This window comes from Triplophysa dalaica, chromosome 11 (assembly GCF_015846415.1).
Source record: "Triplophysa dalaica isolate WHDGS20190420 chromosome 11, ASM1584641v1, whole genome shotgun sequence".
NCBI lineage: Eukaryota > Metazoa > Chordata > Actinopteri > Cypriniformes > Nemacheilidae > Triplophysa > Triplophysa dalaica.
In genome coordinates this window covers 8,207,882-8,235,561 of record NC_079552.1, presented here as the reverse complement: position 1 = coordinate 8,235,561, position 27,680 = coordinate 8,207,882, and the positions used below count along the sequence as shown (strand labels likewise).

The following is a 27,680-nucleotide window of genomic DNA, read 5'->3' as shown; positions in this document are numbered from 1 at the left end:
AAAAGAGAGTCACTTGTACGGCATCGAATAAATAAATCGAATGAATAAATGATGACAGAATTTTATTTTTGGGTGAACTATCCCTTTAACAGACATGCATTTCTAAATAATACACTGGCAATCCTTTTAAAGGGATAGTTCACCAACATATCGTGTAATTTTTTTGTTCTGTTGAACCCAAAAGAAGATATTTAGAAGAATTTGATAATATTTGTTTAAATATCTTTATTTATGTTCAACAGAACAAAGACATTTACTCACGTTTGGAACTACTTGAGGTTCAGTAAATGATGACAGAATTTTTATTTTTGGTTGAAATATCCCTTTAATTGTCATTTTGGCCTTTTTTCCTAAATATATTAATAATACCACTATAGAACGTACAGTATAGGAACCAAAAGCACATGCTCTGACCGCTAGGGAACGTCTCCCCGCCAACATTAATAATACTGCATCTACATACAGTATCCGTGAAGTTATTCCTGTCCAGAGCAATAATGAAAAGCTAAACCATACAAGATGTGCCGCCTGTAAATTACAGCCAACATGTTGTCCCTGAAATGAAGAATGCAGACGTAGGCCATGTGCATTTCTATTTTAATAAGTACGGAGAGGGCACTTCAGCTGACACGCAGCACAGCAGGACACACCACCTACTGAATGAATACAAGACAGCAGACACCACCCCCTACTGTTCCTTATTAATACTTCTGTCAGACACTTCAAATACTGCATGACGAGTCTTGTCATGCTAAGCACGCAGCTGCATTAAAACCTGTTTTCACAATATAACTCAATAGGAAATGTATATCCAAAGTACTGTGAAAACATGATGCCAAATGTATATCAGGGTCACCGAACCTCTTCATTGGGCACCAGCTCCTGCAGTATAATCTGTGTGTCTGTACACTGATCGGAGAAATCCTCGCTCACGAGAGAAGCTTCGTTCAACACGGGAAAGAAGGTCAAACGCTCACAGTCCAAGCCGGGCTCCTCCTCAACCTCCCGTCCCGCCTCACACAGGATCCTGGGTTCTAAGATGAACAAAGACTTTAAAGCTTAATTCAGCTGCAGCTGCATAATACAAAACAATAATAAAAGTCATGATAAAAACAGACTGATTGTGTGCACACAGCCGGGCTATTTACACACCAGTCATGTAACTAGATGAATTTATGAAAAAATGTAATTTGTGTGTCTGAGAAGTAGCCTGGAAGGTAGAGCACATGTATTGGTATTTTTGGTGAGGGACCTAAATTAGAATCTGTCTTATTATGTATAATACAGAATTATATATACAGTAGATTATATGAAAACTAATATTTAAAAGCTTTGAATCTATTTACTGAAATGATTCTCATTATCTTAAAAATCTTAATCTGAAGGTGTTTGGTTAAATTTTTGTAATCACATTTGTCTATAAAATATAATTGTACCAGGATATTAATTTTTTTATTCATTAAAAACGATTCTGATTTTTTTACAAGATAATAAATAGCATCCACTAAGAGGCCATAAGAAGCATTCTGATAAAAGAAAGTTAAGATGAGAATACCTTTTAGAAAATTCTAGTGATTTTGAAGAAACTAAAATATAACATTTGTATTTCTTTTGGATGCTTTTCACAAAATATTTCCTATAGTTACCGTTGTGTTATTCCATAGTTGACTTTACTATTATTCTAATGTGAAAAAATATAAGGAATGAGTAAGTGTTTCAATGTTTATGTCTATTTGTATGTCATGCATACATTCATATTATATATTATAGACTACCTACCAAAAGTTTTTGGACACTTACTCACTTATGTATTAATATTTTTTTCTTTCATATTTTTACATCATAGTTTTAAGGTTAATAATACACATCAAATTGATGAAATAAAACAAAGGGAACTAGGGAGATGATGTTGAAACAAAAAAATGTAAACGTGGCTTATTTGATCATCTTCATTGTAGTCACTAGACTAGAACTTGCATAAATGTTTTCTTACCATTTTTTAAGCAGCTTCTTGAGGTCTCACCCTGAGATGGTTTTTAAACACTATTAAAGAAGTTCCCATCTATTATGAGATCTTTTACTTTTTTTTTCTTTAATATTTAGTCAAAGTCACTCATTTCAAATACATTTTTTAAGAAATAAAATGTTATGTTTTTGTCATGTGTTTGCAAAATTATGATTTTGTTCACTAAACTAATTTTAGATATTTAAGCATACACCTTCATATCAAAGGTTCGTTAAAATAATGAGGAACAGTTCACACAAGTGTCCAAAAACTGTTCGACCGGTAGCATATACGCTGAATAGAAAAGACAGAATAGTACCTGAATCAACCTCAATTACTTCATCTGCTTTTCTTTCGTCAATGATATTTTTCTGAATGAGGCCTGAAGTCATCGATGGCATCTATAACAAATTCAAATAAAACAGCCATTACATTTGTCCACTGTAATGTCCTTTTCTTCTTATACTTGATATCATCTAACGCAATTCTCTGGGTACACATAATTATTCCTATTTACGTTGGGAATAGTTCACCTTCTTGGAGCGGCGTAGTTCTTTACGACGAATTCGAGATCGTGTGCGGTTCCGGCCCTCTGCTGTATTCTGCACCCATCCTCGCTTGAGAAACACACCAGGCCCGGGCCCGAACAGACCCCTCTCTCTGAGTAGATCCTCCTCTATTCTCATCCACTGACTGGCCATCCGTTCATTCTCACTCTGAATCATCTACGACCGAAAACACAACACAGTGATGAATTATACATGAATATATATTACAAAATAAAATAAAATAAATAATAGACCTGCGCGTGGCTCCTCAACATGCCATCAAATATGGTTTCACAAGTATGCCAATGTGCCTCCATGTCAGCAACAAACCCCTTAAAAACAAAACACACACAGACACATAAAGGAGCATTATAAGGTGAATAACCGGACAGTTATATGCATGTAAACGATCTTCTGGAGCTATTAGGTTTGCACACAGTTACAATAACATTTCGCAAATTGCATTCACACGGGAAAAACAAGCTAGTGGCTATTTAACCATACAATAAAGCTGTCTCCAATAGTCCTGGGTGTGCTCTAATTAACTTAAAGTATAATATAAGCGCAGTGTGAGGTGACTGCTGGCCCTGCGCCACGCTCTGTGTCCCGCTGATTTATTGTACTGATAGGCATTAGCGCTTCAGGAAGCCTGTGTACTTCACCGCCGACCTGCTCATATCTAGATTTACTTAAAGGCTCATTAAAGCAATCATCTCAGTGGTGTCCTCTCAGAGCCAGCCAAACAGCCACACTCACTGCACATCAAGAGACACTAGAGGTGAACCGTAACACTATCCAACACTGTTAGCACTCAGACTCAGACTGAGAGCTATTGATTAAGACACGAGCCACCAGAAAATCACAAGAGAAACTTGATTCACATGGAAAACTTTCATAAAAATCTCAACATTTTGTGTGACCTGATGACCCATACGGGGCCAATAAAATATTCATCCTGCTAGAATCATTTTTTATGTTTTGTGATCACGATCATGGCAGATTTTAACTTCTGGATCAAATTGCATCTGCAAAACACAGGCAAATAAATACTAATAATGTGATTTTCCTTCTATATGCCCAAATTCGTCTATCAGGAAATGGAAAAAACACTACATTTTCAATGATTAAATACCGTGTTGTTTATGTTGACCAGCTTGTTTTAATACCTTTTATTGGTTAGATATTAGCAAAATCCTTTGATTTTGTAATAATAATTTAATAATAATAATAATGATTGACACTAACAGTTTTTCCATCAAATTTGATCACAAATCCAAAGCTAAATCTTCCTCTCCAAAAAACAGGAAAAGCATTTGAATAAATTCAAAAACATATCCATTATTTTACGAAAAATAAACTAATCAGAGTCTTCTTGTTTTAGCTTATTGCTGATTCTAGTACGCCGCAGCCAAATACGAAAAAAGGCCCACAAAAACAAAACTGCATTAAAACTGCCGATGAAGAATAGTTATAAAACTATGAAAAAAGGCAATTGTGTGTGCCAAATGGATGTCAGGATTAAGAAGCGTTACAAAGAAGTTCACAGGAGTAATTATGGCCCTGTCGCGACAGATAAACACTGAATCATGGCCTAATCGCATTCCTTTATTTAGAGAATCATAAGTAATATATAGCATTAATTACTCCATTTACCAGCAAACAGCAAACTTATTGGCCCTGTACAAGCGCCACATTAAACGCCGTCCTTTCTGCAATTAACATCACACTGATTTCCATTTTAATTACTTTCCCCCGAAAAAGACTACCTTTGATGATAACATAACATAATGTCGGCTTCATTTTAGCCTGTTGGCGAATGTGTAATAAACTTAAATTGATCATTAGCTATGTTAATTATCTTTCCATTATGAAGATATAATTAGTCCGTAGCATATATCTGAAATGAATCCAGAGGACCTTTTCCGTGCGCTGTGCCGTTCCTTTGGAAAATGAAGGCCCGGTTGAAGCGTATACGTTTGCATCTTATACTACAAATTTGGACATTTACACGGAGAAAGTTCTTAAAGCCAGGCCAATTCATCAAGACATCTTATAGGCTGTCACAAACTGATCTGATACACGAAATGAATGTTTTCATCAGATCAGGGCTGCCTATAATTACCGGCCCGTTTGCACGGCGGCGACAGGCGATAGCAGCAGTTGCGAAGAAACAGTAATTTCATGCCCTCGTGCCTGAGTAATATCTCTGTGCATCCTTTTCCAGATGGCGACGTCTTCTGCGGCGGGAACTAATGATGTGGGCCGCGTTTCGGGGGGGAAAAACAACAATAACAGCGTCTTTAACCTTCAACAGCAAACGCGATGTTCTAGTGAGTGTTCCCATGGAAAAAATTTACAAATATCAATTACATTGCCCACTGAGGTGTACTCAGCTGTAATAATCCAAATTGATTTAGAGAATGGAGACGGTGCCACCGGGTAGGTGGTGGCTTCCGGTGATGGTGACATTGGGATGACGTGAGGGCGCCTGTGAAGGAATCCGCCAAACGATGCTCGCATCACTGATAGCCAGAGGTGTAGTTGGAGGACTGACAAGCAACAGCAAGGCCGTTTTGGACAAGCTCTGAAATAGAGTCAGGGTCCTTACCTCAAAACTGCCGACGGGATCCTTCTCGAACCTCTTCTGAACGGATTGCAGTGCACTGCTGAGAAGTCCGGCCCTCTTCTGGTGACCATTATTTACCTTTTTATTCTGGGAGTCTATAAAGAAAAGACAAAATCCACTAGTGATTGTGCTTCTATTTTCTTGACTTAATACCAATACGGACTACAAATTATCAGCATGGAAAGCTAAATGAATAAACTAACAAACCAAGCGGATTGTGAAACTTCACTGAGGTGATAAGCATTGCACTGACTGACCTATAAAGAGCTGCCAAGCTTTCATCGCCGTCTCCTCCCACAAAGGGCTCACATCGCTCATAGAAAGCTGTCCCTCTTTCCCAGCAGTCTTAGCAGACAGGTCGATCTTATAGGCCTCCTCTAGAGTCTGTCTCCTCTCCTGCATGATTTTACTCCACGTGCTTTCCACAAGCAACATCAGCTCGGACTCCACTACAAGATCACAGCCACATACAAAAGAACCATTTCATTCAATTTTCCTCACACTCACAATAGATTTTTAACCAAAAAAGAGAAACACTGACCCTCTGCTGAGTCGTTCACATTGGTTTGTGACGTCCCCATGCTGCTCTTGTAGGGAAAGAGGTGCCTCCAGATTTTTCTCGAGGGTTTTCTATTAACTTCACATCCAAAACCATCAAGAAAGCTGGAAGACAGTGCCAAGATTTTTAAAGCATTGAACATGAAGTTTGTTGGTATATTGCATAACGAAGATATCAAATAGTTTAAAATAACAAGCGAAATTGATCAGGGAAGGAATGTGATCAACCTTCAGAAAATGCTGAAAAAAGTCCTAGTGCTAATATGCAAAAACAAAATTGCATTATGATATATGCCTAATTTTTTTTTTTTTTAACTTCAAGTGTACAGTACTCGATTTACCAAAAACTATTTAAAATCTCGCAAATGTTTGAAATAATGACACCAAAAGCCCACCTGCCAGAGCGGATGATCATGAGGCAGTGCAACAGACAGCTCAGGAAGTGGACATTAGCATTGAAGGTTACCATGACGACATCCCAGTGCTGGTGCAACACTTGAAGGGTTTGAACGATGAGCTCCTGCTCAGCCGGAGTCTGTCTGGGTCGGGACAGGAAGTAAAGCAGGGCTCGGTTCAAGCTTTTATACAGAAAACCGACCATCACCTCCCGGCGACCCTGACCTCTCTCCAGTGCCTGATGTCAACACACACACAGTTTAGATAAACTGTTTATCTAGACGCGTAACAATAATATCCTATGTGTGAAATCAGAGAATAAACTCACCACTGATATCTGCTCTGCTATAAAGACCAGGAGGGTTTCTGGATCCACCACAAACATGCCAGAATAGAGTTTCTCCACGAGCTTTTTACTAAAGAATGCCACGTTCTCAATCAAAATGGTAGCTTTTCTGTCTGGCTTTGACTTGGATGGATCTGGGAAAGATTAAGTGGGATATATGGAGTTGCCATAAATGTAAAATATTGTTAAATATAATATGCATTAAATAAGATATTTTTTCACAATATATGACGCAAAGTGCAGTTGTATAGACAATGTTCTCCAAATGATCGTTACATGGATGTAGTGTCATATATTTTACCATCTCTGGCCACATGTGTGGACTCCTCCTGCCCTGTCATGTGGATGATTTCCATAACAAACTCCAGCAGTTCCGTCTGAAAGCTCTGTCTCTGCTCTTGACAAACACCATCTGGAGAAAACTGAACACAAATCATTCAGAATGTTCAAATAAACGATGTGAAGGAGTCGCCTTGCTGTGGTCCGACAGCGCTCTCTTTGGCTAGGCTAAATAAAGCGCTTATAATCCCTCTCCAACAAGCATTTGGTGCAGTACCGTCATAAATGAGCAAATAGTGGCACCTCATGGCCGAAAGATACTCTACACACTATCAGATGCTAATTTAACAGCTACAGTCTAAATCCTGCATTATAATATATTATATATATTATAAAGCACTGAATTTCATATTTAAAGGTTTGATTTGTAAAAATAAATGAAATTGTATATTATATTTATAATTCGCAATATATCTTAATTATAGTAAATTGTAAAAGCATTATGTTTGGTAGAGTTTGCTTTTATTAAGATTGCTTAATAGAGCAAAAAGCAGCTTATTAAAGAATTATTAAAGAAACATTTGGGCCGGACAAATTAGCAAACATAAGAAAAAAACTGTAGATTTACAATAAAGAAACATGAGGTAAATGTAGGGGAGATAAAATTATACTAACAGTTATTTTAAGTTGCTCAAGCAACCCCCAATAACATCCTGAATGAAAAACCACTCAAAGCATGTAAGAAACTATAAAGCAATGGCATTGTGGGTAAACTGGCAATTGTCACTTAAAATGTATTTATTTCTTTAACATTTCTGACACATTTTTGCTCACCTCTAGTAGCTGTGTTAAAGGATGTACACTGTCTTTAGCAGAGATGTTAATAAGGCTGTCCATCAAGAGGATGCGGATGAAGTCACACACCTGCTTCCTGCCCGGGTGGGAGGGCCGGAGCAAGAGGGGCTCCTCCACATTAACAACCTCTTTGGTACCCTGAACACCTGTAGAGCTCTGTCAGAAGATAAAATGCATAATATCACTTCTGTAAACTCTTACACGACACGTCTACAGGGGTTATAAAATGTCTCATGGGTATATTTTTTAAATAGCAGAGAAAATGTTAGGTGGAGCCCCTAAAAGTTTCACCTCAGAGGTTTCAAAGGGGAAAACCGCACTGGCCAGTGAAGTGAGGAAATCGGGGGAGGTCCAGAGGAGATCTTTAGGAAACAGACTGTGCACCAGGCAGAGAAACTGCATCACGCAACCTGGGTACTGGACTTCCCAGCCATCTGTTACAGGCTTATACAGTGAAGAAAATTACAATGACACATAGACTGAAGAAAGTTGGCTTTACTGGCCTTGCATCAATGGCTTTTGTAACAGACACAGTTTACATGATTATGCAACCTGTTTGCAACAAGTGCACGTAGCTATTTGAATTAACTGTAATAATCTAATTGTCATCGAAAAAAATTTAACTAGTTCAGTATATCATCCTCTAAGATTACAAAAATATATTTATGGTGACAAAATGAAACACAAACAGAAACTCAGCTAAATAGGTTTAGTTAACATATACAATATAAATATGCAGGTGAGTTGGATTATTTTTAAAAGGACAATTTTTTATCCAGATGATTTTTACCTGTTAAATGTTAATAAAATTGAATCAATGACACAAAAAAACACATCTATTTTTGTAACATCAGGAACATCTGGAAAATTGCGCTATTCCGGTTTACACTGTAAAACTATTTTACCATGTTTTACTAAATAAATATCAATAAATGTATGTTGAAAAGTATTTGATATTGTAATTCAGATCCACCTACAAATCTACCCAACTATAAATAAATAAGATTATTAACTTTAACAAACTCAAACTAACTAACTAAACACTTACCCTAGTAATGATAACTTTGATTAGTGCTAAAAGAACACAAGCTGCATCAGCACACAATTTAACCTCATCAGCTCCATCACTGACGCTTTCAATCAGACTCTGTAGCATCACGTCAACATCTTCCTGCCATCGATAAGACCAAGAATTACAAACCCCAAATGCATCTCAACCATGAAACCAGACTAATTTCACAGGAAGTTAATACAAATAAATATACATGGCCACAAAAAAAATGAGGAAAATATTGCCGATACCTGTTCAATAGAAACCTGAAAGTCTGATTTTCCTAAAAGCATTGCGGCGAGAGACCCGTAGATCTGAGGCAGGTGAATATGAGTAATGAGAAGCTTCTGCAGAACGTCGAACCCGGGGCAAATGCAGCTCAAACACTCATATGACCATGAGTGAGACCTTAAATTATCTATGGAACGCAACAACAAGCTGTTTTTAAAATGTCATGCAACAGGTTTTAAATCTATGAATGAATCTTATCTGCATTTTGGACATACCTGTGATACTTGTAGGCATCTCCATGGTGCCCACTAATGTTCCTGGTGACACAGCCTCTTTGAACGTTGCCAGGATGTTTGGATGCGACAGGAAGTGAGTGAGCAGTGTGAGAACCAGCAGCACTGTGCTTGTGTGGATGTGGCCCTGTAAGAAGAGGAGGAACCAGTCGGATCCCAGTGCGAAGAACACATCTTCCTGGTTACTGCCATTGAAAAAACATACTGTATTAGAATACCAAAATATATGCATCTCTTTCCCTGAGATGATGTGAACCCTTCATTGTTACTTTGATAAACCTTACTCACATGCTAGACAGAGAAGCGTTTGAGATGATTAGAGAAGACAGCATAGAGAGCAACTGATTCCTGATCCAAACCGATCTACCAGGGGTCTGACTCCAGCCTAGAGTTCAAAGAGTATGCAAAGAGTGAACTTTTTTCTTCATATCCTCATCGAAGAAAACTTTTGCGAAATAAGATTTGATATTATAGCTCATCTCTGCAACTGAAGTATTAAATTTGAGTACCTTGTGACTGATCATCGAAATCCAAATCCGAGAAAGTGTCATTTTCGTTTAAAGTGGGAGGCAAAAGACTATGAACTATGAAGAGTCCAAGCCTGAACAAGAAACATAAGCGGAAAAATCATATTAATAATAATGTTTCATATCGTACATTTATTTATGATTTTTTTCTCACTAAGGCCCATAATGAGGTTCTCACTCAGCATAATTTTGTTTCATAAAACCATTTTCCAACCTCTGCCTGAACCTAACAAGTATTGTAAGGCCATTTGTACTATTGGGTCTTTTTGCATGTCAGTTTCAATAACAGACTTTTTTGCTATAGTGTACGTTTTGAGTTATAAAAATATATAGCTCTTTAAATTCAATAGTGTTTTCAAAGCATAATAAACTTTTATATCAAAAGATTAAAAGAGTAATTTTTTCATCTAAAATATGTCATTAGACCAAGGGATCAGCATACTGAAATGAACTTTTCTTCTTAAAGGGATAGTTAACCCAAAAATTATTTGCCCACAAGTTATTCCAAATCTGTATAAATTCGTTTGTTTTGTTGAACACAAAGAAAGATATCTGGCAGAATGTTAGCGACTAACAATTCTGGGGCACCATTGACTACCATTCAAATGGCAGTCAAGGAACTGTCTGTTTTCCTGAATACCTCAAAATATGTTATTTTGAGTTCAACCGAAAAAAGAAATGTATACAGGTTTGAACAACTAGAGTTAATGATAGAATTTCATTTTTGGGTGAACTATCCCTCTAAATATAGGCTAACTTATAGAAGAGCTTCCATGCCTCTTGATGTCTGTGGTGTTGAAATGTTCCTCAAGGAGGGATCTTATGATGCTACAGATGATTAACACCTTCCTACGGGTCACACTGGAGCCATGCAGCACGATCAGAAGATTGCCCATCACGTTAAGTCTATGCATGACCTCAGCATTCTTTTGACTCCCACTAACAACGGACAAAAATATTCAGTCAAGTTTGCTTCCTGTAAGAAGGTTTATGCATGATTGAAAAAGAGGAAGCTGATCATGAGTTTCACATCACTTTACACAACACCCTACAAAAAGAACATCACAATGACTTAACATGTCAGTATTTCATACCTTGATGACTTAAGGAGATCAGATAAATGGTTTAAAACTCGAAGGTCGAGATTTTCTGGAGTGTTCTGCCACACCTACAAAGAAAAGAAAAATAACAAACCATCTTAAAGTACACAGTTAAAAGTTGCACTTAATGTGTTACATTATGTAAGGAAAGACTGACTACCACACCAATCCAAAACTGACCTCAAAGTCACAGAGGACGTCCTGGAAAGCTATGATGTTCGGGATGTAAAAAGCATCACTGCCCAGCTCCATTGTGCCCACAAGGGCCAGAATAAGGTTAAAAATTCTACTGCTGACCAGCTGAGACTTCATCTTCAACAGGAAGGACAAGAGCTGACGACAAAAAAACAGGTCAAGCTTGGATTTCATGCATCGCAATTTATGATGAACTGCATTTGACAACATTACCTTATAGCCATTGGTTCGTTTCATCTCCTGCTCCATCACAGAGTTTGTCTCCAAAACAGAGAGAAGAACTTTGACAGCAGCATACAAGGAATCATCGTCTGAGGCCATCGCCACCAAGCTCAGAACGGCTGCAGGTCCACCAACATACTGGAAGCTACTAGCAGCACTGCATGACTTGAAAGTTCTTACTCCTGGAAGTCAAGGTGGTGTAAAATTAGCCCGACAGAAGTTACACTACAGATGTGGCAGTCAGGTTTGGGATTTGGAGAAGGCGCTTGAAAACAATAGTTAGTGGATTTATGGCTTTTACCAAAACAACCAACCAGGGCTGCCCCTATTGTCCGGGCAGTTCCGCTGAGGTTCTGACTGATGTTATGGGCCAGGAAGACAGGAGTACAGTTGTCACGTGATGTAATCCCCATCTGTGAACAAAGGAATAGATTATTCAAATATAAAAAATCAAGACATCGTCCAATAGATAACAGTCCAACAGTCCAATAAAAAAATGACAAGTAAAAAAGCGTAAAGTGAGCATCTTTTTTATATTGTGTATATATATATATATATATACATATAAAATGAAAAAAAACATGTTTTGAATCATGTGATATCAGTTGACTAATAAAAGCTGTTATACTTTACAGTATATGAAGCATGTCATCTTATTAGGACTACCATGATCACTTGACCAGCACAGCCAACTCTTAATAATATCATAATTTTAATAAATGACTGGGAAATACACATTTCTACAAACGTTTTATAGATCAAATAAACAAATAACTTTTAAGTCTTCCTTTAAGTAAATCATTAAAAAATAAATGAAAACTCTACCTCTTTAGCTATAAGGCGACAATCCACTTCATTGAATTGGTCTCTTAAATCTGCTACTGTTGTGACCGTGGATACCGCTGGGTTCATGGCAAAGGAAATTCTCTCCGGTGAGACGATCCTAATACGCGACATCACATCATCTGCCTCCCCTTCTGATAAAACACATAAAAATGGTTTCTACAAAATTCTGTATTGAGCATTTTCATACAAGACAGACGTCATTTTTTACCTGGAACACTAAGAGCAAGGTAGTTTCCAATGTAGTTGGTGCCCTGTTCATATATGCTCTCCACATATTCAGAACTCAACACTTCCTCGAAAAAGTATGTAGGGCCGACCCGCCAGATCAGAGCAGCGTGCTGTTTCCATATTGATGGAGTGCCAATAATCCCACACACGTCAATGACTGCAGAGGGATCCATTGAGATGCACGGACCAGGAAATGGCTGAATATATTTCATCTGCAAAGAAATACACACAGGCATGCAACTTCTGAAAGTGAATCCTAAAAGTAGTCCACATGACACGTGCACAATATCTATGATAGCTTAAAGGGACAAACACATGAAATCGTATTAGTTCTTTCATATGACCTGTGAGAGTTTGGAAACTCATGAAGGTGAATAAATGCAGACAAAATAGTCATTTCTTTGAGTTAATGACTACCAACCCTCGCTGTTCCGACTGCTGCTCCATTTATGTAAACCGTGACCAGACAGCTCTTCTTGATTCCTTTGGCCATAACAAGACAAAGATGGTGCCACTGAGCAGATAGTAAGTGCTGGGAACATTTTATCCGCACTGAGGATGACAGCGTACTGGGAGACTGAACCTCTGGTTCCATCATATCTGTCCAAAAAAAACATACAAATAAATGACACTCCATGTCGTAAACTAGTCTATAAGTGTAAACCAACCAATAACTGCAGCGATCCATATTCCATAAAGCTCACTTAAATGTGAAAATCTAGTTTACCCAAAAACTGATAAGCTTCCTCTTCAGTGGAGATCACCAAGCAGCCGTCAGTGGCAGATATACTGACAGACAGACAGCTGAACTGCTGCTCCGCACGAGACATATGGCGCACAACGGTGAGCAGACGCACAGGGTGAGAATCACAAGCCGAGCTGAACCGACAGATCATGAACCAACAGGAGAACGACAGGCCGGCTGAAGGAGGAAAACCTCTGCAGTCTGTGGAGTAAACAAGATGTGAATGTTTAGTTATAGTTATACGTTTAAAGTGATTTCTGAGGGAGTTTATCATACATCATTCCAATGTCAAATGTTCCATATGTCAAATTTCAGTGTTTTGTGATTTAAAAGCAGCCAGTTCTACTGAATGTATCTTACCGGTGCCCAAGCCGCCAGTGGAGATGAAGTCTGCACTGACACCCTTCACTGTAGCAAGAGATGGCAGAAATAGACACCTGAGAGGCAGAAAAGCTCTCACTCATTAAACAGAATAAATGAGTCTGCTTTAAAATGATGTTCAATCCAGAAAATCAAAAAAATCATGAATGTGTTTAAAGGTCCAGTGTATGAAGTTAAGCTGCATCTAGAGGTGAGGTTCCGAACTGCAACTAATGACTCACTCCACCCCTCCTTTTTTGAAGCACTATGGTGGCTGACACTAAAACTTAGATGTCGTCATGTTTTCGCTTCTTTGTCGAAGGAGATAACGTATTTACGAAATGTGCTGTGAAGAGCAGTTTGTCTGTTTAGGGCTACTGTAGAAACAACATGGAGAATTCCATGTATGCGAGTATGTAAATATAGTATGCTACATGTAGGATGTAAAAGTAGCTCATTCTAACGTAATAAAAACATTTTATACAGCTCTGAAGACATAGTTCTGTATATTATTTTGTATAATATATTATTTTGCATTTTTGTAAATAAATCATTTACAAAAACTCTGAAAAGGACAAATGTGCATTACCCATAGCCACTGTCTGTCATGTCAAACTCAACAAAAGAAGGGGTAATGGAGACTTTGTGTGGTCGAAAGCTCCGTGGTGAAGTGAAGGAGACGAGGCTTATGATTCTGTGAAGAGGAACTACTGTCCCACTGCCCGAAGATGTTTTCAATAAGCTAAAACTTCTTTTCATTGTCTTTTTAGAAGGTTTATTTTCAACGTCTTCAGTTTCTTTGTTCTTGTCTGTGTAATCGATAGCAGAACATATCAGACGTTAACATAAAACATTGAATCAACTTGCATATTTAAATGATCAAAATGATGATTTTGAAACAGGAAGTGAGCCAAAAAGGTCCGAAAGGACTGAAGCGTACGTGGGCAAGGGGCCTCTTCACAGGAGACTGAAGGCTGATTGTTTCCACTACACATCAGAGGATCTCCAAGACACAGGAACTGCCTGATATAAAGCACACAATTGTATAAAGTATAAAAACGTACATTTACAGTATTTAACGATTCTATTATTCCACTTCTGCTAATGGAAACCTTGAGTATGTAAAAAAAAACTCATGCACACCTGAGGTCCTTGTGATCCATGGCCTGTGAAGCGAGTTTCTCCAGGATCCGAACTACAGGCAGGTAGAGTGAGCTGTTGATGTCCATGAGGATGTGTTTGCAGTGAGTCAGCAGTGTGGACAGCAGACCAAACTCACACATGATCTGTCTGTTTCTCTCTGACTTCACTAGAATCTGAACATGATAAGCTATAGACAACTGCAGCTCCTCAGACAACTACAAGAGAGAAATACCTACATTGTAATATTTGCGCAGACCAAATGAAAACCTGTTAATGTTTTGCTATAACAAACTAAAAAACATGTTCTAATAATGTTTTACTAATATTCCAATTAAGTTAGTATAACGATGTTCCTTATTTTTTTTTATATTTCACTAACAACGGAAAAATAATGTTTTATGGCATTTTAGCAAAATTATGTCACTGCTAAATGCTCTTGACATTACTTTTAACATTTTTGAGCAACCTTTTAGAGAACCTTATTTAAATGGACACAAATACATTTTATTTTTAACCAACATTCATTGAACATGTCATGTAAAAATAAAGCCTTCAAATTATAATACTCTATAATACTTTTTTCTCATAGCCTATATAAAAGGCCTAAATATCAAACACTGCATTACATGACTTAACTATTTATTTTTGTGTAAACACAGCTAATCACAGAACATTTTAGTGGTTTTGAATGGGATAGCTGGGATGACAATTTTCTTATACGTATTATGTATGAAGTGTGTAAAATATTTAAGGGACAGTTCACCCCAAAATGAACATTCTGACTTTATTTCCTCACCCTCAAATTGTTCAAAATCTGTATAATTTCTTTTTGTTCTGATATAAACAAAAGAAGATATTTTGAAGAATGTAGAAATTAAAAAGATCTGTGGCACTTTTGACTAACATTGTAATTTTTCCCACTATGGTGGTCAATGGTGCCCAAGATCTGTTTGGATACATTTTTCTAAATATCTTTCTCTGTGTTCAACCATACAAAGAAATGGATTTGGAACAATTCGAGGGTGGGTAAATGAAGACAGAGTTTTAGTTTTTGGGTAAACTGTCCTTTTAAAATGATTAGGATATGACATATGATGGTTTTTACTCACATGAGGGTCACTAGGACAATAAATACTAGGCAGGAGAGTCATGAGGAGTTTAACAGCTCCAGGATGAAGAATAGGGAGGTCACAATAAACCCTGTAAAAGGGAAAATTGTATTTAACATACTTATTCTACATTTAGGCAGAAAATACACTCCTTTAAAGGTGCCTACCTTCCAGACTCTGTAGATACTGACACAGTGGTTTGACTCCGAGTCTCGTCCTCATTGGACATCCCTGCTCCCCTTTGACCCGCCACTGTGATCTGACTCGCACCCCTCTCACTATTTTCCTGCAGGCCTGCACATGAATCTGCAACCAGGCTCACACCGGTAGCAAATTGCTCCAGGAATCCCAGCAGCTTCACACAGTCGCGTAAAGGTGGCGGCAGCTGAGGTTCCGGCCTCTCCGCCATTTCCACAAACTGCTGGAAACTCCTGCAGTTAGAGGCGTCTTTATCCGTTTCTACATGGACGCCTGTCTGAAAACAGCCAAGCTGCAACAGAGCCTCACCCAACTTCTCACAGAGACCGGTGGTGTTGAAGAAGTGGTTGTTAACCGGATGCACATGCACGGCGAGTGCGATTGTGTGTAAGGTGAGGAGGAGCAGGTCTACGATGCTCTGGCGACTGAGCGGGGCCCATACTCCCATCGGCCGTTCCAGCAGAGCTCCCTCCATGTCCACAACAATAGAGAGAAGTCCGGTGAAGCCTCCTGCGGTGCGGAAGGAATTCCAAGTGTTCGGGTTCTCCAGAACTTTCATAATAGACTGCGAGGCAAGATGTAAAGATAAGAATATTACAACCATCTCTACGCAACTTATCAGTATCAAGAGAAAAAAACATTCAGTTTTCCATCATGTGGCTTCGTAGGGAATCTTTGAGGTGTATCTGTTCTCTTCAGAAATTATGCGTCACCCCAAAAAGGAGAAAGGAGGGGTCTCCCGTTTCGAAGAGTCTGGCACAAAATGCATTAGCCCTTATTCAATAAAGCATGCTAATATATCAAACAGCTAATGTGTCATAAAATGAAGCCCAAACCTAATTAGCACCAATAGAAGTAATCAGAATGGCTTTGACACATTTCGGAGAGTGCTAGGGGCGAATCCAATTGCCAGCAGCCGTAACCCAGTTACACTTTAATGGTCTGCAGGTTAGTATTCCTGCGCTCAAATCTAAAAAATGGACGTGTACAGTAACTGAATAACGTAGTTATGCGTAATCGGATTTCTCTCACATTTTCTGATCTGATATTGCTCATAATTTTCTCAGTGTCGCACCGCACGGCTACAGGCTTAATCGAATGAAGCTTGAGTTAACAGCTAAGTGTATATTAGCAAATCAATCTGAATTTGGCTATAATGCAATCGGGCTCTCAAAAGCTGATGTAATAAATTCACTAGCTCATTATGCTTTAAACAGGCTATAATTTGTTAGAATTAGGAACGGAAGTTGCATTTACGGATATGTAGTGACCACATGAACACATAGCTTAGTTTTAGCAGAAGCCCTTCTTATTATATTCCCATCATGCTTTGCAACTGTGACTTTTATTTTAAAATCGGTTTGCGTGAAAAGAACCGCGACTCCGAAAAGTAAAAAAGTATTAAGATGGCAAAAAGCAAAAGAACAGAAATACAGATAAAGTACACGTCTGATAGGGACGAAGCTCATCTGAACATGATGTAGTTTGTACCTGCAGGAGGTCCCGTTTGAGTTTGATTTCACTCTCCGTGGATGAGCAGAGAGCTCCGATGGCTGTGCTCATGTATTCCTCTGGATTCACCTCTGAGAGCTGCTCCAGAATGCAAAGAGTGGGACTGCGGAAGTGCTCGACATCTATGAAGATCTTCACATAGGGAATCATCCCCAAATCCCGGATGAGCACTGTTGAAACAATCAAATGTCATGATTTTCACAAGTTAGCTGTGTACTGCACTTTAGTTTAAGTGGTACTTGTGCTTAAATAATTCAAAATAGCATAAATGAAATTATTTTGAGCTTCACTTCAACTGAAATTAAACATTTGCAGTGAGATTATTTTAAAATGAGTTTAGAATGAGCTATTTCTATCTACATACATCGCGGGTCCTTTGAATGGAATCCACCATATTGTAGCCCTAAACAGACAAACTGCTCTACAGAACACGTTTCATGATTACGTTATCCCCTTGGCAAATAAGTGAAAACATGACGACATCTTTGTCCTGTGAGAGTCGCAATAGTGTTTCGAAATAGTATTTCCTGTAGCTCAGTGGTAAGAGCATTGCGTTAACAACACAAGGTTGTGGGTTCGATCCCAGGGGATTGCAAATACCTATGTAAAATGTATGGGATAAAGCAATGTAAGTCGCTTTGGATAAAAGCGTCTGCCAAATGCATAAATGTAAATGTAAATGTAGTATGGGTGGAGTGAGTCACTAGTTGCAATTCACAACATCTTGATGGCGCTAAAATCTCCATATTGCTCCTACAACAGCGAAGTTTAATGCTAAACTAGCATTTTGAGTACAACACATCATTAGAATGCCTTTAATTCACAAATTTCTACACACAATCAGTTGTCACAGGTTTATCGTGTATGTTGTCACCTGTCATAGACTGTACAAAACATGGACGTGGTGTCTATGACGTCACACGTAGGTTTCTGAGGAGCTGTTTAAAAGCTTAAAGTGGGCGGAGTTGGCCGTTGCCATCTTAGCAGCGCGTCACTCCCGGATAATCGAAAATGAGCAAAGAGCCGGGACGTGGTTGGAGCTGAGGCGCGTGGTTGCCCCGCATCTACTTTGCTGAATTTTTAGGCTTAAGTTAAAAGGGTAAACTATTAAAAAATTCACCCTCCTCACAGTTGATTTGACTAAGACCACCCAAATGTATACGCAAGTAAGGTGGGCTTACCAAATATGTTCCAAATATGCTAAGAGACGTTACATTTCCGTCACACGCTTGCATTATTCGACCAATCACTACGCACTACGCACTGGTTAACTGGCCAATCATAGCACACCTTGCTTTTCAGAGCGATGAGCTTTGTAAAAAATCACACCATTTTAGCTACAAACATGCACGGTATGTGGAAAATACAGCGTTTTGAACATTAAATCTTGTGTACACATTGCATTACATCTAAAACAAATGATAATATTTGTTTTAGCCATGTCATATGACCCCTTTAAATCACTTCTGTGTTGACTTCACGAGAAAGATCGCAAGGTTGCCGCTTGGTTGTAACGCATTTTATTTTTCAGAATGTAGCACTAATAGCTTTGTTAACAAATTCAACCTTGCTTTAAATTTCCCACCAAAACCTGCACAAAAAAAACTAATTACAAAAAATAACAACTAATTTAACCAACCAGTGTTTCTGATCGACTGCATTGCCAGAGCTGCAACTACATCCAGAATGTTGGTGGTCAACCTCCTCTCATGATCATCAGTGTCCTCTTCATTTACTGTAAAGACATTACATCTCAGATCAAATTATGCATTTGATTATGCATCTCAGTGTACCTGCTACTGTGATGTGTCAATATAGTGTAAACCTCACCAGCAACCCCAGCCTTTCTGATAATCTTAGCTCTTCTTTTAAGCTCAGACAACAGCTGCTCCATCAGTCCACTATCACTCAGGACATCTGACAACAATCCACTATTCATAATGAGTCGGTAGAAACACTCCAGAGCTGTGATGCTAAAGGCCTCTGAACAGCCCTGCCTCACCACTGCCTGCACCTTTTTGATGGTCTCGTGTGGGATATAAGAGAGCTGGAAGATGACCGTCTCAAGCAGTTCAAAGAAAATGAGGTGAACGGGTGGAGATTTCTGCCAGATACATTCAGCCAGTTGAGCCAGAGACTGAAGAGACCACTCCAACAGGAAGAAGTTTGCCTTTTCCAAAGACCAGATCATCTGGATGGTGCGAAGGATTTGGCTGCAGATCACAGTGTTGCTGGAGTGCAGGAAGGAGGACTGGATGATTTGAAAGGCCGTGAGGTTTTTAACAGATGAACCTGGATATTAAGGCACTTGTGTTATGACAGAAAAAGTAACAATGCAATTATATATTTAATACAAATTATTGAAATTATTATTAAAATTAAAGTGAAAAATATCTTAGCAAAGAGTAGATAAAAAAACACAATAGCAAATAATATAATTATTAAAAAAATGACAAATTCTCCCACTTTTAGTAAAAGGAATAAACAAATGTGCATTATGTTATGTTATATAATTTTGTAATTACATTGACATTCATTCAATAGTTCTTGCGTAATATTTGTAACCATGTTTCACAAAGTGCATCATTCATATCATGACATTACGAACAACACAAGGTCTCATGCAAATACCAAATTCTACATCTGTATTGAGTTATTCTCACTTCTACTGACTCAAACTCTGTTACAAGGAACACATGAATGAGAGTAAACCGCATTTAGATCAATACCAACATCCAAATGTGTCAAAACATTAAAGACCGATTGGCTCCTTGGACAAAAATGCAGTGAGTTTATGGTAAATAAATATAGCTGCATAGGGTAATAAGATTGAATCACACAAAATTAAAATCACATCAAGCGCAAATGAAATAAGGCTATAAAAGGGGCAGTGTTTCTCTCTCAGGAGTGAGGTGCTCTGGTGGTGATGAATGGAGGATTGTAATGCGGATGAGGAGAATGGATGCAGGGTGTCTTAACTGGGTTAGTGAGGAGAGCTACACTTCATCATCCTGGACATAATTGCCTTTTCTGTGGCGTTAACTTGAGGTGGCGGAGCAGAGATGCAGTGTGGCACTCAAAGTCTGTCGTGTAGGTTTACCTTTAGTCAGGGTGGGGTCGAACCTAAAACCAGGCGGCTGAGGGTTGTTCACACATATGGCCACTTTTAACTCAGCCTTGCCAAAAAGAGTAAATGATGCGATGAGGGCTAAAAGGTCTTGAATGGCCAGGAAGTGCTCCTCTGTCACTTCCTCTTCACAGCTGCAAAATACAAAAACATTGCACTATTTTAAGTTTTTTTTTTACGTTTGATAACAGCCTAGAACAAAAATAACTCACAGCACTATAAACACTGTTATGGACACTTATAAAGTTTTGAACACATTACAGAATGGCCATTAGTTCTAGCTGTTTCCAGACATCTTAACATGCTTCATGACTTTATCAGTTGTTAAGGATTATAGGAGAAGAATTTTACAAAAATTATTTTGTAAAGTTGACACTCACAAACCAGGTTATTAACGTTGTAAAACTTAAAATTATTTAAAACTATTCGGTGAATTGAATAAATTCAAGATTAGTTCTATAGAGGGTTTCATCTTAACAACATAAACAAACGTTACTGCGCACATGCACTTTTGTGACCCTAACTGAACTTCCGGTAAAAAGTCATATTATAAGACTCTAGCCAAACACAAACCGGAAGTTAGCTGGGGGTCAGGCGCGTTGGCGTCTGATGAAACGGTCTAAAGCACTTTGCCATCTTGACTGTTGCAAAGTAACCAATCAAATAAAAAAGATATTATGAAAAAAAGAGGCAACCAGTGCAGGTATATATAAATATACATTTTTTCAACTTTAAAGAAAAATTATTAGAAATGTTCCCTTATCAATAAAGTGTGATTAGTAAGTAAAGGCACTAAAATGATAAAAAAATTAACAACAATAAATAAATAAATAAAAACTTCAATAGAAATATTAAAATACCAATAAAAACTGTTAAATATGAATAAACAAAAATTCACATGAAAAATAAGAACCTTAAGTAAAAACCAAAACATCTAGTTGAATTTTTTCTGACCATGCATACAGTGTCTAGAAAAACTTAGACAGCTGATTAGATGTTAATGAATTTTTAAGATGCTCTATATTATTTCTGCAAATCAGAATTGTAAAAATTATTTTATATTTCGGGGAACAATATAAAAATCACTATAGTACATCATAGCGGGACAACTTAAGCAATGACCCTTGCTGTGAGAAAGTGCAGGAACACAGCGAGTTACGAGAGAGCTGGCATGGTCGCAAATGTGATTGAGCTAAATTTGCCATTCGATTCTACCTCATTGAAAGATGTTTGCAGCAAGAGAAGAGGATGAAAAAAGACAACCGAGTCACAGAAGGGAACGGAAAGTACCTAAGATCGTTTTAAGCAAATTTTCCCCGTTTCCGAGATGGTGGTGGTAATCAACCTACATGCACACAAGCCATCGGAGGCGTTTAAACTTTCAGTGTGTGACACTTGTGCAATATTTAGTCATACTCCCTATTTATTGCAATAATAGGCCAAGAAAGGCATGAACTTACCGTGACAAGGCGGTTTGTAGGATGTCATAGGCATCATTGCTCTCAAACTCCTCGAAAAGAGCAGGGTTGACAGGATAAGAGTCCTTCACGAAACTGAAAACACTCACGACCACCTCGGCTAGAACATGCCCAGGGACCTTATCACGGATGTTATGCATGTTCTGGATGCAGATCTTCATGCAATTACTAGCTAAAGACAGATACAAGAATCTATTTAAAAACAACTCATGCAATGTTCTATACTCTACAGAGATTAATAGAACATTATCCATGTTAAACTTTGTTCAAACAGGAAACTAGAATTCCCTACATTAGTGTGTAAATGTGTTCTAATTGTCTCTGGCATTTCCTGAATGAAACTTTAAGACATGGAATAAGTTTATGTCCGACTTGAAGGAGCAGATCTCCAGATAAAAACAATGTTATGTAATGAGGTCGGGAACAGCTGAGTGCATTAAACACCTATCATGTAAAAGCAAATGTTATATCATTAAAGGGGGTAAGCAACGGTGTTTCATGCATTCTGACTTATTTACAGCGTTAAATATGCTGGCTTCTTATCCTTAACATGGTCAAAAAACAAGTTTGACGTATTTCTGTGCTAGATACACTCCCCCAGGGTTCGTATAGGTTTCGGAAAGTTTTTTTCAAACATGAAAATCCGTTTCGTAACAACTTTTCTTGGTCCCTTATTGGAAAATTCTCCCGGGAAATGCATGCGGCACGCCCACCTGTAAACTAACGAGAGCGGTGTGCACACGCCACTTTCACTTGTGCGCAGGAGAGAGAGAGAGCGAGGACTACGTTCGCAAAGTTCTGCTGTGTGTGTTTGTTCACTGCATTTGGGTGATGAATGTGATATGAACGGTGGATATAACACTGGATTTGGAGATTGTTTGAAACTGATAGATGGAGCGGTCCCAGCGCTAAAAGATGCCGGACATGTACCGCACGCGGTGAGTAAAACTGATGTCTTCGTGTTGTTGGCAATGGGTGTTCATGTGCTTTAGTTCCGCCTACCCCTCCCCACCGTATGTTTTCAGAAATAATCGCACACCTGTATCTGTCTTTTATGATTGTGATCACTAAAGACTCTACTGATATTTGAAGGGTGTGATACTATTATGTAAATAATCAAGATTAACATGCGTCGAGATATGAAAAAACTGTCTGAGTTACGGCCACTTTAATGTCCATGTTTACAGTAGGGTCCTTTTCTGTCAAAATATCTGCAAACAATCAGCTTACTGACAAATGTTTTTATTATTACCCACATTCCCTCAAAAACTACATGAATGAATGAAAAATGCAATCTGATGCAATAGGCAAGTTTTTCACCTTGCAGCGCAGGTACAGTGTTATGAGCTTGTGCAGCAGACACTGCTCTGAGCACACGAGATGCCTGCCGTCTCCATGAGGGGCTGCACTGATCCCACAGGAGGGACAGAGAGATGATCACATTTGACAGCTCCTGCGTCTCCACCAGAACTTCTACAAAACATACCCGCCTGCACAGCTGCAAGATCGCCTGAGAAAAGCGTAAACACAAACTTATCTTTATCATCTCTGTGTTTTGAGCCTAAGACTTGCAAATTTATTTTTCATTTATACATTAACTTGAATGCTTTGATATTAAATACATTTCGAAACTTTTTCAGATATTCAAGCAAACTAACTTAAGTTAAACATGCACATTTTTTTTTTGGGATCATTTAAAATATGGAAAACATTCATCCTACCTTTTATTAGCACAACTTGTAATTACCTCAATAAAAGTGTCCTGAAAAGAGCATTTGACTTCCTCTTCCACATCATCTGGAGAGTTACAGTTCACTTTTCTGGGAGGTAAAGCCACAAACAGATACAGGCACTTGACTAAAGCAGCAGGTACACCTGCCTTGATCATAGCACCAACCTCCTGTCAAAGAAAAAAAAAATGGGATTCTGAGCACTGAAGTATAAAATAAAACCAGACAGCAGATGCTTCTTTGTCTTCAACTATTTGCATGATTATAAATGTCTAGTTATAAGCCAAACACTGGCAATATAATTACAGCAATAACCCAGTGTTGAGCAATCAAATTATGCTCTCATAGTATGTAGTTCCCTTAAAGGAGAGTTCACCCCCAAAACAAATTCTGTTATCATTTACTCACCCACAAGTTTTTTCAAATCTGTGGTAGGAAAAATGACAGCGGAAAGTACCCAAGGACTTTTTGCCTAACTACATTCTTTAAAATATCTTATTTTATGTTTTACTGAAGAAAGAAAAATTTCCTACAGTGGCAGTCAATGGTGGCCAAGAACTGTTTGGATACGAGTATTCTTCTAAATATCTTTTGGAACATTAGGAACATGGAAATGTTCGTTTTTGGGTGAACTGTTCCTTAAAGTCTTACATGACATTAATTCAGGAAGGAGTAAATTAAGAAACTCCACTGCAAGCTGACTGCATAAATTATAAATTATTGGGGAACTTACAGAGTCTCTGTTGGACAAAAGACATATTGATTTTGGTAGAACCCATCCTTTGTTGCTGTTGCCCTCTGACCTCTGAAAGAACTGCTCCAATTCAAATCGGGCTTCCTCTGGACCACAAAACCAACAGACGAATAGTTACAGCTATAGACCTCTCATGAGCACACAACAGACAGCAGAAGGTTTCAGATCGTTTTTTACGATCTCAGAATAAACTAAATATCAAAATGCAAACCTTTTCCAATCGGTAGGTTAAACATTAAACTGAATGTATTCAAAAGTTAAACTTATAGCATCGCATGCCACATATCTGCAAAATGAAGAAGTGAGCTACTTCCCTTCAAATAACAACAGAATCTCTCTGTTCATATTTTATTTGACCTATAAAAACACTGCTAATGCAACCGATTAACGCATGACACTAATAAACTACCTCTTTATACATTAACAATGGTATGCTTCATGCGGGTACCTGCAGGCTTCTCCGACACCCTTTGTTGTACATGACAGACAAAAGCTACTCCGATTTCCAGTGCCAAACCCTGGAGGTCCAGATCACCAAGGTTGCAGTCACTCTCTGAGACCTTATGAAAATGAAGAGTGTCATTTCTGCTTGAAAAACATCAAAGATTCTGAACAAAATATAAAAACATGACAAAGTGAGCATTCCACATAAATTAGGATTTCATAGAAACATGTGAAATGTACGTTTTAATAAACAGTGAAAGTATTTCACCCAAGACAAATAGATAAAGATAAGTTTGTGTTTTTCAAGTGAATGTGAAGTGTTAGTCTTTACTAAGTAGTTGGTCAAATACCCGCAGGAATGCAGGAGTGATAATCATTCACACGTGTGTAAACTCCAGAAAACACACACACAAACACTAAGTCTATGAGCGTGATTACATTTTAGTAGGTCAAGGGTGTATGTCAAAACAGTCACAAAACAGATCAATTGTCCTCTTAGGACCGATCCCCTTGACACAGGAAATTGAAGATTTGAGTTTAATATGTGGTGCAAAAGGTTTCGTTGGACATTCTTCAGGTCATTTATTCCTGTACAGACTGGCCGCTGTAAAGAAGCTAAAATGTAAATAGAAATGTCTGCTTTCAATTCTGCTTTTAAAGGGAAGGTTCACGCAAAAATGAAAATTCTGTCATTATTTACTCAAGTTTTTCCAAACCTGTATTCATTTCGTTGTTCTGTTGAACAAGTGCAAGAATGTGTGCAACCAAACAGTTCTGGGTCACTATTGACTACCATTGTAGTTTCTCCCCCACTATGAGAGTCAACAGTTCCCCAGAACTATTTGGTTACAAACATTATTCTAAATATCTAAATATCTTTCTTTGTGCTCCGTAGAAGTTTGGAACAACTTCATGGTGAGTAAATAATTACAGAATTTTCATTTTGGGCTGAACTGTCCCTTTAAGACGTGCTGTTCTTCTAAACTTTCTGAAATATTATAATAAGTTGATCCCAACGTTTGACTGGTGGTATGTAATGAACTGTGAAGTAGTTCTGGTCTGTACCTGGATGAAGAGCAGCATGAGTCTATTGAGCTCTTGTTCTCTTTGCTCTGGTGACTGTAGGGATGTTTTTCCAAGCTGAGATAGCCAATCTCTGAGAACCACGAATGGGTCCACATTTGTATCTGCCATGCTATGAATTTGACTTGTTGTCAGGTCTACGCTGTCTGAACTCTCCCCTGAAGCGCTGAGTTCTCCACTCTCCTTTGTGATTCTTTCCATTTCTCCACCTGACTCCTTGAAGAAAGGTATTACATCAATACACCACCACACTGACAACACACACAAATCTGTTCACCTCAATCAACGAAACAACTATTTTTAAGGGTAAAGACTTCTGTAAAGTAAACTGCAAATGTTCACATTAAAAGATTCATTTACCCGATAATGACACGTCACAAATTGTATACATTTATATGCCACTTCAGATCTTTTCCACCCTTAATAATTTTAGAAGAAACATCTGAGATGTTGATATTGAAATGAAACATAAGAACTCTTTTAAGTGATTGAAACACTTATGATCAAAACTTTAAAGAAAAAAGATTCCCACAAGAAAAGTCCATAAAACATAGACACTCACGAGGATGACAATAAACATGTATTTAAGAGAAAAGCAAATCTCACACTGTTGCGAAGGATAACACTAAGCAGGAGGTTTTTTCCTGCAACTCACAATCAGCTGTTCACATTAAAGTTAACGTGATCTTGTGATGTCAATGCACAAGCTTGTTTTGCTACAGGGAGGACAATTCACATTCCTGAAGAAATGAAATGTCTCGATTGCACATTCCTCCCAGTGTCCTCATTCAGCACAGTGTCTAAAAACAGCTCATGAATAAATAAACTCTTCAACACAGCCTTGTTGTGGTTCAAAATGTGATCAACTCAAAGTATGAACGAAAGAGTTTCAAGGGAAATGAATCATGTTCAGAAATTACTTCACAAAATGTGTTGTTTATCTTGTTGTCTTCGTTGTGTTGAAGTGATATCCAAGAGACAGGACGAGCTTGTGTTAATGCACGTTAATGAAAACACCACCACATGCAACACCGTAACCACAGCCACGAAATAAACAATAAACTGACAGATCAAAAACCGATCAGATCGGCCAGTCAGAAACATACCTGTTGTTTGGTGGGCGGCATCTTGTCTATGACGGGGCTTGCATGTGTAGATTCACGGTTGTAAATGAGGCTTTCATCTTGCTTTCCATGTCACAGCACAGTGAGCGACCGGCTGAGACATGCCTCTTAACACTGCTGTCTGAACTTTGCACACTGTGAAACTCTGACATCAGCTGCGTATGGTCATGTGCCTCACTTCCTAGTAAAAGAAAGAAGCAGAATAAGGAATGTGTGTTTCGCGAGGGAGGTATGACTGTATGTGTGTGTCTGTGTGTGTGTACTGACAGTTGGGTCACGTTAGGCAGGTTTAAGAATTACAGTTTATTTTGTCTTTATATAAAAAAGCTCATATTTTCAATCATCCAATCATAAAAGAGGTTGAGGAGATACGTACGTAGTGTCTGTTCTGGCTGTGGTTTTAATTGATCCCATCAGATTTTGAACAATGGCGACACCGTGTGATGGTTTTAAGATAGCGCCAAAATAAAACCTTGCGCACAGAAACAAAACAACTCTTAAAACGACTTTACTTTTTATTAAGGTTCCGTTTGTACAATGGTAAATTTAGCTACTCACATAAACATT

General features: G+C 38.2%; 1 protein-coding gene across 3 annotated transcripts in view; it reads right to left on the bottom strand.

Moving 5' to 3' along the window:
* wdfy4 (WDFY family member 4) overlaps window positions 1-27,510 on the bottom strand; it is a 44,237-nt gene extending 16,727 nt beyond the window's left edge. The window contains exons 1-44 of one of the 3 annotated variants that reach the window (XM_056760278.1): window positions 27,490-27,510; window positions 27,096-27,294; window positions 25,972-26,205; window positions 24,911-25,022; window positions 24,442-24,548; window positions 23,726-23,878; window positions 23,299-23,488; window positions 21,961-22,150; window positions 20,474-20,634; window positions 19,204-19,665; window positions 19,013-19,108; window positions 17,353-17,543; window positions 15,831-16,426; window positions 15,664-15,754; window positions 14,555-14,769; window positions 14,352-14,434; window positions 14,001-14,220; window positions 13,412-13,488; window positions 13,034-13,252; window positions 12,728-12,906; window positions 12,287-12,518; window positions 12,058-12,209; window positions 11,534-11,645; window positions 11,224-11,414; window positions 10,996-11,148; window positions 10,810-10,883; window positions 10,493-10,654; window positions 9,698-9,789; window positions 9,477-9,573; window positions 9,171-9,373; window positions 8,916-9,082; window positions 8,662-8,784; window positions 7,905-8,057; window positions 7,593-7,769; window positions 6,781-6,901; window positions 6,462-6,613; window positions 6,133-6,371; window positions 5,721-5,842; window positions 5,437-5,628; window positions 5,162-5,274; window positions 2,808-2,885; window positions 2,539-2,730; window positions 2,325-2,406; window positions 862-1,034 (exon numbers count right to left, since the gene is read on the bottom strand). In XM_056760278.1, the coding sequence (XP_056616256.1) occupies window positions 862-1,034; window positions 2,325-2,406; window positions 2,539-2,730; window positions 2,808-2,885; window positions 5,162-5,274; window positions 5,437-5,628; window positions 5,721-5,842; window positions 6,133-6,371; window positions 6,462-6,613; window positions 6,781-6,901; window positions 7,593-7,769; window positions 7,905-8,057; window positions 8,662-8,784; window positions 8,916-9,082; window positions 9,171-9,373; window positions 9,477-9,573; window positions 9,698-9,789; window positions 10,493-10,654; window positions 10,810-10,883; window positions 10,996-11,148; window positions 11,224-11,414; window positions 11,534-11,645; window positions 12,058-12,209; window positions 12,287-12,518; window positions 12,728-12,906; window positions 13,034-13,252; window positions 13,412-13,488; window positions 14,001-14,220; window positions 14,352-14,434; window positions 14,555-14,769; window positions 15,664-15,754; window positions 15,831-16,426; window positions 17,353-17,543; window positions 19,013-19,108; window positions 19,204-19,665; window positions 20,474-20,634; window positions 21,961-22,150; window positions 23,299-23,488; window positions 23,726-23,878; window positions 24,442-24,548; window positions 24,911-25,022; window positions 25,972-26,205; window positions 27,096-27,116 (7,149 nt within the window). In that variant the 5' untranslated portion in view covers window positions 27,117-27,294; window positions 27,490-27,510. The remainder of the gene's footprint in view (window positions 1-861; window positions 1,035-2,324; window positions 2,407-2,538; window positions 2,731-2,807; window positions 2,886-5,161; window positions 5,275-5,436; window positions 5,629-5,720; window positions 5,843-6,132; window positions 6,372-6,461; window positions 6,614-6,780; window positions 6,902-7,592; window positions 7,770-7,904; window positions 8,058-8,661; window positions 8,785-8,915; window positions 9,083-9,170; window positions 9,374-9,476; window positions 9,574-9,697; window positions 9,790-10,492; window positions 10,655-10,809; window positions 10,884-10,995; window positions 11,149-11,223; window positions 11,415-11,533; window positions 11,646-12,057; window positions 12,210-12,286; window positions 12,519-12,727; window positions 12,907-13,033; window positions 13,253-13,411; window positions 13,489-14,000; window positions 14,221-14,351; window positions 14,435-14,554; window positions 14,770-15,663; window positions 15,755-15,830; window positions 16,427-17,352; window positions 17,544-19,012; window positions 19,109-19,203; window positions 19,666-20,473; window positions 20,635-21,960; window positions 22,151-23,298; window positions 23,489-23,725; window positions 23,879-24,441; window positions 24,549-24,910; window positions 25,023-25,971; window positions 26,206-27,095; window positions 27,295-27,489) is intronic. The other 2 variants (XM_056760280.1, XM_056760279.1) reach the window with 2 other exon arrangements.
* Window positions 27,511-27,680: the final 170 nt, after the last annotated feature.